This window comes from Carassius carassius, chromosome 41 (genome assembly GCF_963082965.1).
Source record: "Carassius carassius chromosome 41, fCarCar2.1, whole genome shotgun sequence".
Classification (NCBI taxonomy): domain Eukaryota; kingdom Metazoa; phylum Chordata; class Actinopteri; order Cypriniformes; family Cyprinidae; genus Carassius; species Carassius carassius.
The window spans coordinates 14,335,858-14,356,391 of NC_081795.1; the positions used below are offsets into that span (position 1 = coordinate 14,335,858).

The 20,534-nt window shown below is 34.9% G+C and overlaps 1 protein-coding gene across 4 annotated transcripts in view; it reads left to right on the forward strand.

Annotated features, from left to right (window-relative positions):
* LOC132122816 (endothelial cell-selective adhesion molecule-like) overlaps positions 1-20,534 on the forward strand; it is a 36,919-nt gene that overhangs the window by 12,061 nt on the left and 4,324 nt on the right. For 2 of the 4 annotated variants that reach the window (XM_059533243.1, XM_059533244.1), the window contains exons 2-4: positions 13,688-13,871; positions 17,523-17,724; positions 17,806-17,961. In XM_059533243.1, coding sequence (XP_059389226.1) covers positions 13,688-13,871; positions 17,523-17,724; positions 17,806-17,961 — 542 coding nt within the window. Of the gene's footprint in view, positions 1-12,877; positions 13,159-13,687; positions 13,872-17,522; positions 17,725-17,805; positions 17,962-20,534 lie in introns of those variants that run through there. The other 2 variants (XM_059533246.1, XM_059533247.1) reach the window with 2 other exon arrangements.

Below are 20,534 nucleotides of genomic sequence, written 5' to 3' on the forward strand. Positions count from 1 at the left end.
ACAGTGTTGCATTCAGAGAATAAATAGTCTTGTGTTTGAACATAATGCAGTAATTCATATTTGTAAGGTTATCATTTAAACAGTAACAGGTTCTAATTTGATATCAGTGTTGCAGACATTTTTACATTTGAATAAGCTCAAGGCACTGACCAATATTCAACTCATTTTCTTATCCACACATTGCATACTTTGTTCCCAGTTTTGTTTCCATGTCCTGGCAATGTGCGTGCTTACGAGGAAACCTATTACTGTTGTGCCCTTGAGCAAAGCATTTAACCTCAGGTTTGCTCTAGGGAGACTTTTCTGTGATTGGTGTACAGTGTGTTTGCTGGATATCTTAGTGTACTAACTAAATAATGTGTGTGACACAGTTCGAGGAGGGAAATGTATCCTGTGCCACCCTGTCCTGATTCATTCATTCAACATTCTAATATACTGATTTGATGCTCAAAAACACTGAAAAACATTTCTTATTATTTTGCGCAGCCTAATATTTTTGTGGAAACCATGATACATTTTTTTAAGGATTCTTTGATGATTATAAAGGTCAAAAGAACAGCATTTTTAAGTGCGTAACGCTTTATTAATCCTAATTTGCCGCTTATTTATAGCAAGTAAACTGTTGTAGTTGTTAAGTTTAGGTATTGGGTTGGGTTTAGGGGATCTAGAATATGGTCATGCAGAATAAGTATGTAATCATTGATTTACATTTACATTTATTCATTTATCTGACGCTTTTATCCAAAGCGACTTACAATTGCTATATATGTCAGAGGTCGCACACCTCTGGAGCAACTAGGGGTTAAGTTACTTGCTCAGGGACACATTGGTGTCTCACAGTGGATTCGAACCCGGGTCTCTCACGCCACAGGCATGTGTCTTATCCACTGCGCCAACACCACCCCATATTTGTTTAAGTATTGACAAGCAGTCAATATATACAGTAATAACTCATCATGATAACAGTCATATTTAATCTTAATTGTATTGTCAACAGGCTAGCAGAAGTGATGTGGAATATCGGTCTGTTAGTTTTATACTTTTTTCTTTGTTTGTATAACTGCAAAGCACTTTGACAATATGCCTCGCTCCGGGCATCCTGAACTGTCATTTCAGCACAGTCATAAACATGTCAAGTATTTAATGAGATTCATTCATCTTCCGAACTCATTCCTATAGGAAGCTCATTCCAAGCTCATTCATATATGATTTATCATCAAAAGGCAGTATGTGTCTCCAGAAGAAAAACAAAAGATTTAGGGTCCTCACATTAGTGTGTTTCTCAAGTCCTGTTAAAGCCTCTTCACCTGATTTGCGTCTGTGTTTCCCAGTGCAGTCAAATTGTAACCTGCTTGTTGCTGACCTTTTGAATGATTATTGAACAATTTGTATAGTGTTTGTTGAGAGGTGCACTGCAGCCGTGAGCCGTCACACAAGTCATGAAAGGGCAGTGTGACGAGAGACATTGTGTGCGAAAATGCTATGCTTTGTATACATTATGGTTGACGAGTCCCTTTTAACATAAAACTGTTTATGGTTTATTTTAAAACGTTACAATTTAAACCTTTTGTCACTTTAAACTTAATGGGCCACATGTACAGGTCAGACTAATGATTTTAAAAATCTTTTTATTATACACATATCAGAACAGATGCAAAACCATACAGTCTTTCTTTTTTTTCTTTTTTTTTTTTTTTAATAAATGAATACTTTTATTCAGCTAGGAAGCATTACATTGATCAAAATGGCACATTTATCATATTACAAAAATTATATTTCAAATAAATGCTTCCCTTTGACCTTTTTAATTACGAATCCCGGGAAAAAATGTGTCACAATTTAAAACAAAATTATGAATATCACATAAAATAATATCGCAACAAAAATATTAAGAACTGTTCTCAATAATGATATTAAGAATTTTTTTTTTGCAAATTAGTATGATTTCTGAAGGATCATATGAAACTGAAGACTAAGTAATTGCTGCTGAAAATTCAGTTTTGCCATTACATGGGAAAAAAATATATTATATTAAAATATATTAAAATACAAAACAGTTATTTTAAATTGTAAGTGTTTTTACTTTATAATTGCAGCCTTGCTGAGCATAAGAGACTTCTGTCAAAAACATAAGAAAATCTACCCAAACTTTTAAACAGTATAGTGTGAACTTCTAAGCTTGCTAGCTACTGTTTTGCATTATGTTGATAGTGTTTTATATATCCAAAATTACTAAATGTTCTTTAAATTTGAAATAATCGCATAGGACTGTGTTGCTCACCATATGTTATCTAAATTCCCATCCCTGGAGAGTATTCTAGTAATGGCAACAAATGAAGGCCGATGGTCTGCTGGTTTCAGATTGGGATGGGACCATATTTTTAGAAGTTTTTCCAGCTCTCCACTGGAGCGCATGACGAAACGCTCCATGTTCTGCATGCTAGCTTTGAGCTCCTCAGCTCTCGCTTGGCAAATGTATAAAACACCTGAGCCTCAGCATGGGGTCCACTCTGTCCCACAGCTGTGCGGGGCAGCCCTGTGGGATTTAGGCACAGACGTCTCGCATTCATCCCAGCTCCCAACGGCCCTCCTCTTCTTCTAGGTTAGATCAAGCGTTTTAGTTTTGTTTGTGAGCCATATGTCAAACTTGCATAAACCTTCGCATAATAAGGGAATAATGGCAATAAAATATTTTCTGGCTAAAAGAGTTGAGACATCCCCACCAACAGACTTTGTTATTGATATGGCTGGTGATGAGTATTGACATACTTTTACGCAGAGACGCGGCTCAATGTGCACACAGAACACAGCGCTTGAGTATTAAATGGAGTTGTCTTATGAGTCTTCTTAACTATGGAAAAAAAATACAAAATTTTATAGGTTAAATTTAGGGTTTAGGGTTTGGAACAACCACCACCCAGTTGTAAATATCCAATAAATAATGATTTTATGTATAGTAAGCTTACTATTTAGTTAAATGTGTTCAAAGGTCTGAAAAATCTGTGTGTAACTCTAAGGAACGTCACTACCGAACAACTTTTTTTCTGCAACTAAGCACAGTATGCAAAAATTCTGTAATGTGATGTAGTCGCTACCAAAGCATTATCAAAAAATGGGCATTCACTACCGAAACATGGGATGTTTTGTCAAAAATAAAGTATACTGAAATATCTACTAAGATGTTTTTTTGTTCAATGTATTTTCAAACTAATGAATCCTTAACTCTGAAATCAGCATGATCAACTTTTTGCCTTTTACAAAGAAAAATTGGATTAAAAATACAACAAATCTCATAAATTACACTTGAAATATTGTTAAAAATGTAATTGTTATTGATTTACCTCTGAAAAAAAAGAATAAAATAGCCAAAAAAAACAACGAAAACGAATACACACACACACACACACACACACACACACACACACACACACACACACACACACACACACACACACACACACACACACACATATATATATTTACAATGTACTGTAGATGTAAGCTAAATCTTAATAGGCCAATATAACCCTTCTAATTAAATGATTATTTCTGAGCTTCGGTAGTGACAAATTTGGGGAGAGGACAAATTTTCTAAAACTTTTTTTCAAGACATTTTTAATGACTTTGGACCAATTTTGTAGAAAGGCCCATATACAGTACACCAAGGATAATAAAACAAATATGATTGGAGTATTAGAGTATGTTTTGAAAGAAATTACTTTCTACTTCTACAAAATTTGCCATTTCTTTGTAATTATTAGAAAATTTTCTGGCAATTTTGTAGCAACTTCTGAGTTAAAATGATTTCTTTTTTCAGTATTTAATTGAACAATGGCCTAAATAACCTCCCAAACTTTGAAAGATGATGTCAGCTGTGAGGTTGCCATAGCAGCTGTCGGATCTCCCTGGAAATGATACGTCCAAGAGATGCAAAGAGTGCATCCATTCCCCTCGCTGATATCTAAATATTGATCCCACTCCCCACAATTTCTGTGATTTAGTTTAAGTTTTATTTTTGTTCTTTTTATAATCCAGACAGCCCACCCTGGAGCCAACCTTCACAGACCTGTGTACGATTAGATGACGGACATCTGATAAGTAATACAGATGGAAGGTGTCTAATAAAGCCAATTTCATTACACATGGACACATTCTTTTTTTTTGAAAATTTTATTTAACTTTTTTCAAATACAATAACAAACATCCAACAAAACACTAATGAAGCAACAGTGACAACAAAAACCACAACAAAAAAAAAAAAAAATGAATAAAAAAAAAAAAAAAAAATACAAATAAAAAATTACAAATGGAGATACAATGAAAGACAGTTAGAAAATTAACTATGAAATCAAGACATGTGGTATATTTATATAATTCAAAAAGGGTTTCCAGATTTTATAAAATAATTCATCCTTGTTTCTCATTGAATATGTGATCTTCTCTAAGGGTACACAGCTGCAAATCTCCGACAACCACATTCCAATAGGCACGTCAGTGTCTGCTTTCCATTTCAAAGCAATACATTTTTTAGCTATTATTAACAACATTTCAGTAAGCTTAATAGCTTGTCTGTTTCGGAGATTAGAATTGGTAAAATTGCCTAATAAACATACCTCTGGATCCATTGGAAAGTCAATTCCATGAATCTGTGATATACTATTACATACTTGTACCCAGAACACCTTAACTTTAGGACACAACCAGGTGGAATGCAAAAATGTCCCTTCTTCTGTACCACATCTGAAGCAGAGGGGTGAAATACTGTTATTAAATGTATGTAATCTAGATGGAGTATAGTAAAGCTGGTGTAAAAAATTAAACTGAATTAATCTATACCTAGAATTCAAGGTTGATGTGACCCCATCTTTACATAATTCACCCCACAGGTCTGCATCTATTCTTACCCCCAAATCCTGCTCCCATCTCTTTCTGGATTTATCTAGGTCGTCTAAAGGCTGATTTGAGATAAGAGCTTCATATATTCTAGAGATAGTTTTATATAGTGGTTTATCGGAGTAACAGAGTTGCTCAATAAATGTCAAATCTGGTAATTTAGGATAAGTTTTTGCTTTGACTCTTAAACAATCTCTTAATTGTAGATAACTAAAGAATTCTTTATTACTCAAATTATATCGATTCTTTAACTGTTCAAACGACATTAAAACATCACCATCAAAACAATGCTCTAACAGTGTAATTCCTTTATCTGCCCATATCTTAAAATTTTTGTTTTGATGACACATTGGTAGCAATCTGTTCCCCCATAAAGGTGTTTTAGGGGAAAGAAAATTATCCTGTCCCAGCAGAGACCGCAGTTTTTTCCAAGTCTGAACTGAATGTCTAATCATGGGATTATTAGTTCTTGTTTTAATCAGTCTATCATCCCATGTATATAAAATATTGGCAGGACATTCTTCTTTTATCTCAGATATCTCCATATTCAGCCAAGAGGGAAAGGGGGTATTAGCAAACATCTGAGCTAAGTACCTGGATTGGGCTGCCCAATAATACATCTTAAAATTGGGAAGTCTCAGTCCTCCTTGCTTATAATCCAAAGACAGTTTATCAAGGCTGACCCTAGGTGTTTTACGATGCCAAATAAATGATCTTATTAACTTATTAAGAGAAGTGAAAAATGAATTAGGGATTAATATTGGAAGAGATTGAAACATATATAAGAATTTGGGCAAAATATTCATTTTAACAGCATTTATTCTACCAAGTAATGTGAGTGGTAGATCCATCCAGTTGGTTAAATCTCTACCCACCTTCTCTAAAAGACTGGCCAAATTGAGTTTATAGAGATTCTTTAAGTCACCATCTACCTGAATACCCAAATATTTAATTCCAGTAGGAGAGCACTTAAAGGAAAAGCCGTCCAGTGCAGTAGAGTCGAACCCTGATAATGGCAAAATGACACTCTTGTCAATATTCACTTTGTATCCAGAGAAAGTGCTATATAATTGTAACACACTCTGTAGATTTGACAAAGAGTCTATGGGGTCAGTAAGAAATAAAAGAATATCATCTGCAAATAATGATATTTTATGCATTTCAGGGCCGATTCCAAAGCCTTTTATATCAGAGTTGCATCTAATAGCCTCGGCTAGAGGTTCGATAGCCAGTGCAAAGAGAGCTGGGCTTAGGGGGCATCCTTGCCTACATCCTCTGTACAAGGGAAATGTAGCAGAAGTAATTCCATTAGTAACTATTTTTGCTTTAGGAGATTTATAAAGTGAATAAATTAGGTCAATATATGCAGCTCCAAATCCAAATTTTTTCAGCACTTCAAAAAGATATGACCACTCAACGCGATCAAAAGCCTTTTCGGCATCAAGAGAAACAGCTACTCCCGGTATGCGTTTTTCTTTAGCAGTATGAATGACATTGAATAGTCTCCTCAAGTTGTTTGCTGAAAGTCTCTCCATTACAAAACCAGTTTGGTCTGGGTTAATCAGCAGAGGAAGACGGGTTTCTAACCTCTTGGCTATCATTTTAGTAACTAATTTATAATCCACATTAAGGAGAGAAATTGGCCTATAGGACGCACATTTCAGCGGATCTTTACCTTTTTTATATATTACCGAAATTATTGCATTGGAGAAAGAGTCTGGAAAACACTTGTCCGTCCTAGACTGGTCAAGTACTTCCATCAAGTATGGCACAAGCAAATCTTTAAAAACTTTATAAAATTCGGATGGGAAGCCATCTTCACCCGGAGATTTATTATTAGGCATTATAAGAATGGCTTCAGTCAACTCAGAGGCAGAAAAAGGCTGATCCAAATCAAACCTGTCCTCCTCTGAAAGACATGGTAAGTGGATTGAGGATAAGAAAGAATCCATTTGTGTACTCTCTGTACTTGCCTGAGAAGTATATAACTCTGTGTAATATTGCTTAAATGCATCATTAATCTCTACAGGAATATATGTTTCCGCGTTACCTGTATTTATAGCATTTATCGTTCGTTTCTGTTCATCACGTTTTAATTGCCAGGCCAAAACTTTATGTGCTTTCTCGCCAAGCTCATAATAACGCTGATTAGAACTAATAATAGCCCTCTCTGCCTGGTAGGTGTTCTACATGGACACATTCTGATACCAACACACTCATGTATAACAAGTAGTGTCTGCTGTGGATGTCATCACTGTAGTAATAATATTCACTGATAGAATTCTTATCCATATTTTACTTTACCCCTTATTGTTATGAAGATCCTTCAGGATGTCAGTTGTGGGTATTTTTTTCTGTGTCCAAACCTATGCTTTAACTGTATTCCCAGAATTCAAAAAGATTCAAAAATGGCAATGCTAAGCAAACAATCTTCTCTTCTGACTTTCCTTCACCAGAACCTGATTTTGATGTTATGCGTCAGATGTGCTGCTAGACTTATGGAATAATTCTCCTTGAGCTCACGCTCTATACATAATTCAAGCCCTATCCATCTGCCTGTTGCATGGATTAATATTTTCTGCACAGATTTGTAGGAGGAGATTGTGGCCATATGCTGGAGGCTACGAAGAGAGTAGCTTTGTGGAACGGCATCATTTTCTTCCCGTGGACTTGAGTGGCAGAGATGGAGAGCACTTCAGGACCATCACATTCAGGCTGAGTGATGCTCTCCTCACTCTATCAAATCAAAACAAAGCATGTTTGCCAATTTGAGAGCAGCCAGACATGTAAACAAATATAATGATCTTGGTGCAGCTCCGATTATTTAAAGCAAGACCGTTTGTAATGTTGCTTGAAGGTTTTAGTGAAAATCTATATATCTGGCTGTCTACTCATGTTTTTATGATCAGTTTTTGACTGAACTTGTAGAGTCTATTAACTCTCTGTGTATCTTGGTATTATTTCTGTTGTTTGGGTTTCTCCGAAAGGCCAGCCCATGACAGCTTGGGTCATGATGACTGAGAGCAAAAAATAGTCACATTGATTTAAGACCATATTTACGGCTGATAAGTTTTTCGCCAGCCCTTCAGTCGTACTATTTTAGCTTTTCCCATAATGTCACGATGTCATGTCACAATATATGGCCTCCATTGTACAATGTATTATTTTGAAGATTAATATTAGCTATCATAGTGGTGTGTGAGTGTGTGTGTGAAAAGAGAGATGAAGAAGAGTCTATGAATTGCTGAGAGGAGAAAAGGGGAAAAAGCTCTACTAACAACTTGTGAACTGACCACAGAGCCGGCATTTTAAGTCATCACAGGTGCACTGCTGACCTTAAGGCAGTTTCAGAAGATAGCCAGTGTCTGATATCCCTCATTTTGGTCAAGTTCAGCTGCATGAAATGCATATTTCATGAACAGGGCAATCCCAGAATGCATTGCAATTGACTTACTGAAAAATTCATCTAGGATGTCAGTATGTCAGTTTTTTTTTCTTTCAAGATATTAATACTTTTTTTTTTTTTTGCAAGGATGCATTAAATTGATCAAAAGTGCCATTTATAATTTAAAAACTAAGATTTTAAAGAATACATAAAAGACCTTAGTAGACCCAGGACACTGTTCCTGATTGTCGTCCCCTGATGATATTCCTGTCTGTGGCCATGTATGCATGAAGAATCAATCTAAACTTGCAGGGATTTAGAGGTCCTTTGATGTGAAAATCGCTTAAAATAGCACTAGAGATTAAACTGATGTAATCCTATTTTAAGGAACCTTTACCAAATGTTTATCATTCAATTGCGATCTGCCAGAAAACTCTTGCTTAACCCACAAACTCCTCCTCTATTTGAGATGGCATTTATATTTGCCCATTTCAGCATTTGCAAACTTCACTCAGTGTCACCATATACCGCTGACCTCACTCTCAGCATTCAAAATAAACCCTCTAATAATTAAACCCTGCGTTCCCGTAACAATAGAGTCTGAAATCAAATGGGAAGGGTCGCCCGTACTCATCAGACACGAGTTGCTTGAAGTGCTTCCTGATGTGCAGCTGCCCAAGCAGGTATTTCAAGGCTGGCTCAGATCACTCATGCTAAAGCTTTATCAGACAACCTTGTGAGCCAGAGACAAGCAAAAGAGGAGATTATATTAGGGGTGCTTTCACATCTCTAGTTCGGCTCATTTGGTCCGAACCAAGGGCAAACAATTATACATTGTAGCATTTTTCAGCTTTTTTGGTTCCTTTTCACACCACACTGATTGATTTGGTCCGAACCAGTTGAAACGAACCAAAATGCAGTCATGGAAATGCGGCTTGAAAACAACGTTCTAATGCACTGCAAACGGCGAGCGGACATCGCTCATAACTTCAAGCGGAGGCGTGCATTAATTCTTCTTAACTCTGACATGCTCATGGTCATCTGACCAAATTTCTATGAGGCTCCGCACCTCCTCACTACTCCAAGTTTGTCCACGAGCTGCCATGCTAAAGTGCAAACTGTCAACAAACACTTCCTCATCCCATAATGCACAGCGCAGCTGTCTACGGCAGCTGGTTTAGTCCAAAAATGATCAGTACTTTTTGCAGTTGGGTCTGTTCGAGGTCAGATCACATTCTCACCTCAAACGAACCGCTCCAGAGTTTGTTTGAAAGCGTACCAAGACCACCTCTTCAAGCAGGTCTCGGTATGCTTGTTTGGTCCGCTTTTGGTGTGCACCCGAGTGCGATTGCTGCTTTCACACCTGCCCAAACGTACCGCACCAAACGGGGAAACGAACTCTGGTACGATTCAACTGAACTAAATGAGGCAGGTGTGACAGCACCCTAGAAGACAATGGGTCTCATTTTAATGAGAGTAGACTCCTATCAACACTCAGTTCAAGGTTGTTGTTTTGTGTGTGTGTGTGTGTGTGTGTGTGTCTTTTTTACATTTCAGGAAGGACATTTGATAAAAGCTGCTTGCCCGTTTTTGAGCACCTGTAACGTGCCATGAGATTTAAGTTTTTACTCTTAGAGTAGGCTTATAAATTGACAATGATGAAGTTAGTTACTTGTAGCCTAGTTGTTGCCTATAAATCCACTTGAATCTTGTACTTAATTACTCACCCCTTTGTCATTCAAATCCAAATGCTGCTGTTTTTCTGTGACACACAAAAGAGAATTTAAAAGAATCTTTTGTTTTACTGTATTCTAACATCTGTCCATACCTCTGTATTGCAAATCTATTGAAGCTATTTGATAGGTTTGTGTGAACAGACAGTTGTTTTTATTCCCCTCCGGGGAGCTTTAAACTTGAGAACTCGATCAAATTCTCTTTCAAGATGAATCAGATCAGTCCGATTCGCTGAGGAAAACAAAACAGAAAGACTTACAGAATCAACTGACTCAGTTGTTGTGTTAAATTATATACACTAATAAAATCAGAAATAGGGCATAATGTAATGTAATGTTTTTTTTTTACAGGTGTATTGCCTGTATTTTTAATTTAGCATTGCATTGTTTTTTTACAGTTAGCCGAAATGTCTGTAAAAATTAATTGATAGATAAAATTGGCAGAAAATTACCAGCACATTCTCATTTATTTTTATAGTACAGTTTGTTTAAAGTATGTTATATACAATTTTATGATAAATTGGAGTACACTACACTACAAATAAAACATATTTACTGGCATTGATGGTTCTATGAAGTATCTTTAACATTCATGAAACTGTCCATTGTACAAAAGTTTCTTAAAATATTCTTCACACTAAGAAAAAATGGTTCTTTTAAAAACAGTTTATTGTGGTTTCTTTGGTGAACCCAGAATAGTTCTTCTATGGCATCATTGTGAAAACCTTTATTTTTAAAGACTCTGGATTCAAATCTGCTTAATAGATTGAGATCTGATGTGGATTCTCTTGAATGCACATGAGACTCAGTGGCATTGATATATACCTTGTTAAATCTTTTAATCAAAACTCATCTGTCACCTTTACTTTTAATTCTCATCCTGCAGTATTGTGCTGCCCTCACTAGGAGGAATATTGTAACTGCAATAGTCTGTACTGTAATTTATGATCTCCATTTCTATTTAGTGTTTAATTTTAGGGGGTGAAAATTTCCAAAAGATGTCCCACACCCATTGCTTTTGTGCAGCTTCTCCAGTCTTCAGCTTCTGAATGTCCACAGTACTACTGTGCACTATAAGTTACAGTGCTGGAAATATAAATCCCAGAGCTCATTGTCAGCATCAGTCAACAACAGCTGATTGTTTTAACAGTACATACTGTGCATAGCTTGCTAGCTTCTTCATCAGGATGAAGATCTGAACTTCATCAGATCTGTTCTTGTGTGTATATGTGTGTGTTGAGTGACCATGCGGTAATCTTTGAATCAAGGTGTCCATGTCAGACTTTCCACCTTGGTGCAGCGTGTGTCTGTCTAGAGCAGCACAGATGGAGTCAGGGATAGGATTAGGGAAGATTTTCCCTGATTTAATAAACTAGTATGGCTCAGAAATGTAAGGGATAAACCTGTGGACACATAGACAGTTGCTGAGCGCAGCACATCAGATTCGCCACACATCGGCACGCTGCTTTCATGAGTCCAGGAGACGCATGTCCTACTTACACTCACTCCAAAGTCCCAGGCCAGGACGAAGGGGAACATTGAGCTTTCACCACTAAAAATATTAGAGATTGACAAAGTGCAAAACAAATCTGGTGGACAGAAACGAGCAAAATACTGTTTTTGGATAATAGTAATATGATTGAATCAGACAGTCTGTGAAGTGAATTTTGTTCTTTTAAATACCCAAGGAAAGTTTTAAATACACTTTTTTTTCATCTTAATTAAATATTTATGTTTTATTTTGAGGTCAGTCATATTTAAAAATATTTTCAAAAGTAGTTTATGTTGCTTACTAAGAAAAAATTCTTGAAAAACAGAATTATTATTGTGAAATATTGTTACAATTTCATATAAATTGATGATTCGCATGATAGGTTAAAATTGATAGCCTGAATGCACTGTAAGTCGCTTTGGATAAAAGTGTCTGCTAAATGCATAAATTTACATTTAAATTTTAAATTTAATTTAAATTTTGTATTTGAATATATATTTAAATGTAATTTATTCCTGTGATGCAAAGCTGACTTTTCAGCAGCCGTTGCGCCAGTTTTTAGTGTCATTGAAACATTTCTTACTATTATCAATGTTGAAAATTGTTCTGCTGCTGAATTTTTGTAGAAACCAGGATACAGTTTTTTTCAGGATTCTTTGAATATTAAGTTCAGAATTTACAGAATTTATGTGAAATAGAAATCTTTTGTAATATTATACTAATTTCTTTATTGTCACTTTTGATCAGTTTAATGCATCCTTGCTAAATACAAGTTAATTCTTAAAATATTTTATAAATAATTATTATTGTTTATTATAATTATTATATTTTATTATTGTAATGATATGTAATTAGAATAGGATATTATATAAATATATAAAAAACTATTTGTATAGGTTTTTACTTTAGATTACTTGTTATTTTTATTATTATTATTTATAATTTATTAACATGCAATATCTAGAAGTAATTTAATATAAAATAAAATGATAAAATAAATACAATAATATAATAAATAAAATAAGCTACTTTTAGTTGATTACAAATGATTTTATTATTTATAGAAAGAATAGAAAATATTTTGGTAACTAATGCATAGCTCCCCCTGTGAGGTGAATAAGGATAAATGATGAGGAATGTGGTTGTGTTTTAGATCAGTTTCCCATCGGATCCTTTAATCCTGGAGGTTTATCTTTCTGTGAGAACATGAATGAAGGCAGTTCAGCAGTGAAAGCGCTTGTCGATGTAGGTTATGTCATCTTTAAGTCCAGCTGAGCTTGACTTGTTTCACGTGAGCTTGTGGAATGCGTCACAAGATTGAGATTGACTTGTTGGAGGATTACTTACTCCAGATCCAAAACAGCAATTAATGGAGAGATGGGCGCAGTCTCATGAGCAATAAGAAAGCAGCTTGAGGGCAGCATTCAGCCTAAAGCAAGAAGTCAGTGTCTTTGCGTCACAGGCGGATTCAGTTTAAAGCTGAAAGTAAAGGGAATATCGCAGCAGTGCAGCGCAGCAGCTCAGCTCAGCAGAGCTCCACCAACACGTCTATCTCTGTGAGGGATCCACCGCCAAACTGGCTGACCAGGATAGTTGGGAATGCTGGGATCAGTTGATCCACCTCCAGCTGAGCAGCTCAGGAGACTTCCTTCCCTGTGAGTGATCGCTGACAGCGGGTTACTTAAATTAGTCTTCTCAGGGTAAAAGCTAGCATGTTTCCTTAAGTGGAAGCTTTGTATGCAAGCAATAGATTTCTTTCCCTTATAAACAAGTCAACTTTGTTTTATACTTTTCTATATTTTTTATATTCAGCTTTTCTTGCACTTGACTTCTTGTTGTTTAATTACATCAACTAGTTTTTGAGAAGTACTTTGTACTAAAGCATACATCTATATGTTTGGATAGTTTTTCCTACTGTAAGATTGCATTGTATGCATAGAAAAATATTGTATGGAATGTATGCATTTTTTGCTACAGAACTGTTGAAAGAAATGCCTTGTATCACCTTATTAATTTTTAGTACATGAGTTTTGGGATCAAAAGGGGTTTTAAAAGTTTGAGTGTGTGTGTGTTTGGATGGATTAGGAATTTTGCGTTCGTAGGATTATTATTATGATGATTTTTGGTCAATGTACAATTTAATGATGTCAAGGCCTGATGCCGGATTTCCCCTCTGAACTTCAGGATAAGTGCCATCACTGGCTGTTTCACTGCTGTCACAGGTGATTCTCAGCGGGTCGAGGTGCCACAGAAGGACGTGGAGGTAGTCATGGGACAAATGGTTGTTCTGAAGGCCTGGTACACCCCCACTACCTCCATCGAGAAGAACGCCGTCATCTGGACTTTCATGGCCAATCACTCCAAACAAGTCAGTATGTTTGGGATTAGCATTATAAAATTATTAGCACACTGAATATTTGTGCAAAAAAAGTATTATATTAATAAAATGTATGTGTTTTTATATATATATATATATATATATATATATATATATATATATATATATATATATATATATATATGTACAGTACAGACCAAAAGTTTGGAAACATTACTATTTTTAATGTTTTTGAAAGAAGTTTCTTCTGCTATTTGAATATACTTAAAAAAAAAAACTTATTCCTGTGATGCAAAGCTGAATTTTCAGCATCATTACTCCAGCCTTCAGTGTCACATGTAACATCCAGTCTATCACATGATCATTTAGAAATCATTCTAATATTCTGATTTATTCTGAGTGTTGGAAACAGTTCTGCTGTCTAATATATTTGATGAATAAAAGATTAAAAAGAACTGCATTTATTCAAAATAAAAAAAAATCTAATAATATATATTCTAATAAAATATTTTCTTTACTATCACTTTTTATCAATTGAACACATCCTTGATGAAAAAAAATATTGATTTTATTTAAAAAAAAAAAGAAAGAAAAAAAATTACTGACCCCAAATTACTGACCAGTAGTGTATATTATTACAAAATATTTATATTTTAAAAACATAGCTTCTTTTTTTTTTTAAATACTTTTTATTCATCAAAGTATCCTAAAAAAGTATCACATGTTCTGAAAAAATATTAAGCAGCAGAACTGTTTCCAACTTTGATAATGAATCATCATATTAGAATGATTTCTAAGGGATCATGTGATAATGATCCTAAAAATTCAGCTTTGCATCACAGAAATAAATGATAATTTAAAGTATAATAAATTTAAAAACAATTATTTTAAATTGTAATAATATATCACAATATTACATTTTTTTCTGTATTTTTGATCAAATAAATGCAGGCTTGATGAGCAGAAGAAACTTCTTTCAAAAACATTAAAAATAGTAATGTTTCCAAACTTTTGGTCTGTACTGTGTATATATATATATATATATATATATATATATATATATGCATTTAACTCAAATTCTTAATATATATATATATATATATATATATATATATATATATATATATATATATATTTAACCCAACATCTTTATATTCGATATTCGATTTCAAAATAAGTCCAATTTATATATGTCTTAAATCCTGTTAATAAAATAAAATTAAATGTATACCAAAATCTTGATGTTGAATTTTAAAATAAGTCCATGTTATATATAGATCCAATGTAATATAAAAGTAATTTATTCATAATTAATTAAGTTTATAAATTTTTAACCCATAATCTTGATGTTACATTTTAAAATACAGTAAGTCCATGATATATATGTTATATATAATTAATTTACTACTAATAATAACATTTGTATATATTATATTTAACCCATAATCTTGATGTTGATTTTAGAGGTCTACATTATGTAAAACTCTTAAAGGGTTAGTTCACCCAGATAGCAAAATTATGTAATTAATAACTTACCCTCATGTTGTTTCAAACTCGTAAGACCTCCGTTTATCTTTGGAACACAGTTTAAGATATTTTAGATTTAGTCCGAGAGCTCTCAGTCCCTCCATTGAAGCTGTGTGTACGGTATACTGTCCATGTCCAGAAAGGTAAGAAAAACATCATCAAAGTAGTCCATGTGACATCAGAGGGTCAGTTAGAATATTTTGAAGCATCGAAAATACATTTTGGTCCAAAAATAGCAAAAATTACGACTTTATTCATCATTGTCTTCTCTTCCGTGTCTGTTGTGAGAGAGAGTTCAAAACAAAGCAGTCTGGATATCCGGTTCGCGAACGAATCATTCAGTTCACCAAATCAAACTGAATCGTTTTAAACGATCTTCATCTCTCTCTTCACAGCAGTTCAGTCAGTGTACTGTTTGAGTGCATGCATTACTCCGGGATATTGGTTTGTTTTAACTCAGAGAGAGTGTCAGCCGCATTAAAAAAGTTAACAGTTTAAGTCATTTGTGGATTAATGCGTATTAGAGATGTGAACCGTTTAAAACGATTCAGTTTGATTTGGTGAACTGAATGATTCGTTCGCGAACCGGATATCCAGACTGCTTTGTTTTGAACTCTCTCTCACAACAGACACGGAAGAGAAGACAATGATGAATAAAGTCGTCATTTTTGCTATTTTTGGACCAAAATGTATTTTCGATGCTTCAAAAAATTCTAACTGACCCTCTGATGTCACATGGACTACTTTGATGATGTTTTTCTTACCTTTCTGGACATGGACAGTAGACCGTACACACAGCTTCAATGGAGGGACTGAGAGCTCTCGGACTAAATCTAAAATATCTTAAACTGTGTTCCGAAGATGAACGGAGGTCTTACGAGTTTGGAACGACATGAGGGTAAGTTATTAATTACATAATTTTGCTATCTGGGTGAACTAACCCTTTAAGACCAGGTTATAAATACATTTAATAATAATGAATTTAATTTATATATATTTTAATCCAATCTTACAATTTTTAAATTCATTTTAGTATTTACAATAAGTCAATTTTATTTGCTAGCTGTCCATTTCCTGGGCTCCTTTGCTGTCATTAAAAAAAAAAACAGAAAAAGAGGGATGAATTACATGGTAGAACAATCTGTTGTCCTCCATCAGCAGACTAATAAATAACATGAACCTGACATGTCAGACCCAGCTTCCCTCTGCATCCTCTCAACAGATGGCTTTCACTTTAATGTCACAGGAAGTGTATGGAACATTTGAAAGGTCAAAGACTGCTTATGAAAACACACGTGATGAATTTGATGGATGGGCGAGAAGTGGATTTACTCAAGCCGTTATCACTGAGGGTTTTAGATGCAGATGTAAATGTCAGCTAATACACCCCGAGGCGTGATAATGTGTATACCATGTGTGTGAGCCAGCTATTACATTTAATGTGTATGAATGATATTTGTGCTGCTTATCGTAGTCTGTAGTTTCACTAGTTTCTCTTTGCCTGCTAGCTTATCGTAAATGAATGGAAATTCAGCCTAAAATTGGAACATGACCATCTGCACTTACATCTGAGGCATGACAGTTTAGCTCCATCATTATCATTGGCCACTTTCTCAACAATCTCAGAAGCTTCTCATTTTAATGTGCTTGATCAAATGAATTTGCTAAAATCTACTCGCATATTAGGTTATTTTTCATATTTTTATATTTTTGCTTAGCATGTTTCTTGAGGATCAAACCAGTGTATTAGAATGATTTCTAAAGGACACTGAAGAAGACTGGAGTAATGATGCTGAAAATTCAGCTTTTCCATCACAGGAATAAACTGGATTTTAAAATAAATTGTATTAATATTTTACAACATTACTGTTTTTACTATATTTTACCAAATAATTGAAGCCTTGGTGAGAGAGACATTCAAAACATTTAAAATCTTACTGACCTTACTGGATTTCTTTTTATTTTTTGTATCATGCTTTTCCTTTCAATATCTCACATTATGATAATTTTTTAAGATGTTGCTTCAGATTAAACTTTTCAAAAATGCCTCTAGACCGTTATTGTCTGAGTGCTTTAAGCACACAGTTTGCAAATATGTAGTACTGTACATACATAGTTGTGTCTTACGGTTTCTCTGTTTATTTTTGGCTGCAGGTCATCTCCTACTTCTCTGGACAGATTGGCATCGGTAGCACTGACTTCCGGAGGCGAGTGGGTTTTGCCATGTCTATGCCCTCTGCCAATCTGTCCATCTATATCAACAACACGCAGGAGTCTGACTCTGGGCGCTATCACTGCCACGTGATCATTCCTGGAGCTCCAGGCCTGTCTGGGGAAGTACACCTCAATGTTAAAGGTACATTGGCAAAATGTGTCTATATTAACATATGGAGCATTTAAGTTTCTTTCTCATTATTTCTTTCTCTGTTCGTTCTAGTTCCTCCGTCCACGCCTGTATGCTCTATGACAGGAAACCCTGTACTGAGTGGCAATGTAACATTGAGCTGTAAATCCAGCTATGGCAAACCTGTTCCTCACTACAAATGGACCAAAGCAGCTCCTCTTTCTGAGGTCTTCTTCTCACCCATGCAAAGTGAGTTTCCAGCATGTTTGCCATTGTCTGATTCTCTTTCTTTATCTGAGAAAAATTCAAGAGCTTCCATGTATGCATTAAAAATCATTTATGATACAGAAAGGTGCGGTGTGACAATTTTGTTTAATTTGCTGTATGGATTTATATTTTTTAATGGTTAAAATGTGTTTAAATGAGACGGTACATTACAATTCAAAAGTTGGAGATCTGTGAGATTTTCAACCACTGCTTATTTTAATCATACTGTAAATGAAAAAATATGCAAATACTATGCAGCACTACTGTTCTCAACAGCAAATCAGCACATTTTTCTTGAGCATATCAGAATGATTTCTGAAGGATCATGTGACACTGAAGACTGAAGTAATGATGCTGAAAATTCAGCTGTGCCAGCACAGGAAAAAATTATGTTTTAAAATATATTTAAAATATTTATATATTTTATTAACGTTTTAAATGATAATAATATTTTCCAATATTACAGTTTTTTTTTAATCAAATAAGAGATTTTCTTTTTTCTTTTTTTAAATTGTACAGATCTCAAAGTATATGTGTTAAAAAGGTTTTGTCTTTGTTATTGTTGTATCATTTTAAAGGGCTGTTTTTTCTCTGTGCAAGATCTATTTATTATCTCGATGAGATTGGTTAGATGCTGTGTAGAGAAGAGGAGCACAAGCATCATTTATCACTTATATAGCGTATCTCCCTCTCTTTGTCCTGAGGTGAGGTGTAAATAGCTCCGTTACCCTCAGAGCAGCTATAGAAACACATTCCCATCAGCCTCTAAACACGGCAGTTTTGACCTTGACTGAGTGCCAGGAAAATCTTACAACCAGTGCCGGCCCATCCAACAGTCGCCTAGGGCCCTGCCTTAAGAGGACGACCCCATGGTCACGAGGTTGTCATTTGAATTTCTAGGTGTGTTTGACTTGAAATGGTGCTACGCAGACTGATCAGTGTATATGACATCAAAGTACCGCGAGAGCTATAAAGAGCCAGTAGCGTATGGCTTTGTCCATATTATGGATTTCCTGGAACATCATATGACTTCTATGAGTTTTACTGCGCAAAGGTCCTCTCTGGGTACCAGTATGAATTAAACAGACATTGCATTACTACGTTTTTCTGTCTTAGTGGATGCATAAGATTTCCTCGCAAAAATTTAGTAATTACTGTCAAAAAATTTGAATCATACTTTATTTTAAAATAAATCCTTAGACCCTGCTAAGCTAATATAGCCTGCTATGCTAACATATAATGATAGAGAGATTAAAGCGAAGTTATGGTATAAAATTAGAATCCAAATGGTATCGTTCGAGAGCTGAAAAAAGGATGTTCTGACTGCTATAAATAATATTTATCACTGTAGTATTAGCACTTGTTTTAATTAATGCAATGATGCCCATTCACAGACAGACTTGTCATATGAGGGGAAAACTGAGCACACATTTTTGTGCCATTCATTGCTGTGGCGCAGAGCACTCCTTATAATTGATAAAAAGCTGTCACTCATTTTACTTCATCGGGATTTCACCAAGTTATGTTATATTTAATGAAGTTCTCTACACAGCACAATGAATCTCTTATTTACATTGCCTCTTCACTTTATAATGAGATGATTCGCAAGCATGCAGAACTCAACACTAAACAAAAACTTTGGCGTGTTGAGCTTCTGTTCTAACTTAAACACTTCTGACTGGTCACTGTGTTCAAGAAATCAACAGATATGTCTGTGATTGGCCACACTGCTCAATGCTGCAAAAACACTTTGTAAATAGAAACCTTTAGCGCTCCACAGAGCACAAACACAAGTGTGTGACAGTATCCTATTCTGTTACAGCTATGTCCCATCACAGCTTCAACTGAGGGTGCTCAGCACCTGAATTTATCGATCCCACTCATCCTTCTTGCCAATAATACAGCTGGAGAGAACTGTATTATTGGCAAGAAGGATGAGTCCATCCAATGTCTAAAATGCAATATTTTTTTTGTGATCATCAATCAGACCTTAAAAACAAGCAGAATAGCCTGTATTCCTAGTCATTTGTGCATATTTATATGTTTATTTTATTTATGCTCTGTTTATTTTATTTAGTTTTCATGTAGAATTAATTTATTTTCATTTTATTTATTTGTTTCATGAATATCTGTTTACTCAAGGTCACTTGCACTCCTATTTTCTAATCTGCTTTAAATCTGTTTATGTATGTTGAATGTGCTACAATTAATACAGATTTACGCTTAAATATTGACACTGTAATTTTAGGTGCTTTCTATTCACTTCTCAAATTGCTATGATAGTTTTTACGTTAGTGGGGCCCATTTGCATTATCTTGCCTAGGGTCCCACAACTCTACAGGCGGGCACTGCTTACAACATTTCTATCAGCATGTTCTCTGAAGTCCATATCAAATGATGAAGAAAGCATGACACATTACAGTTACTAAAATATAAAATGTGCATTAGTATCCAATGCATTTTTGTTGCTATGTCATGATGATTTCTGTTGCTATGTTCCTTCTGATCAGCGTAAATCTTTAGTCCAAATAGATAGCTGTGCCAGCTGTTCAGAA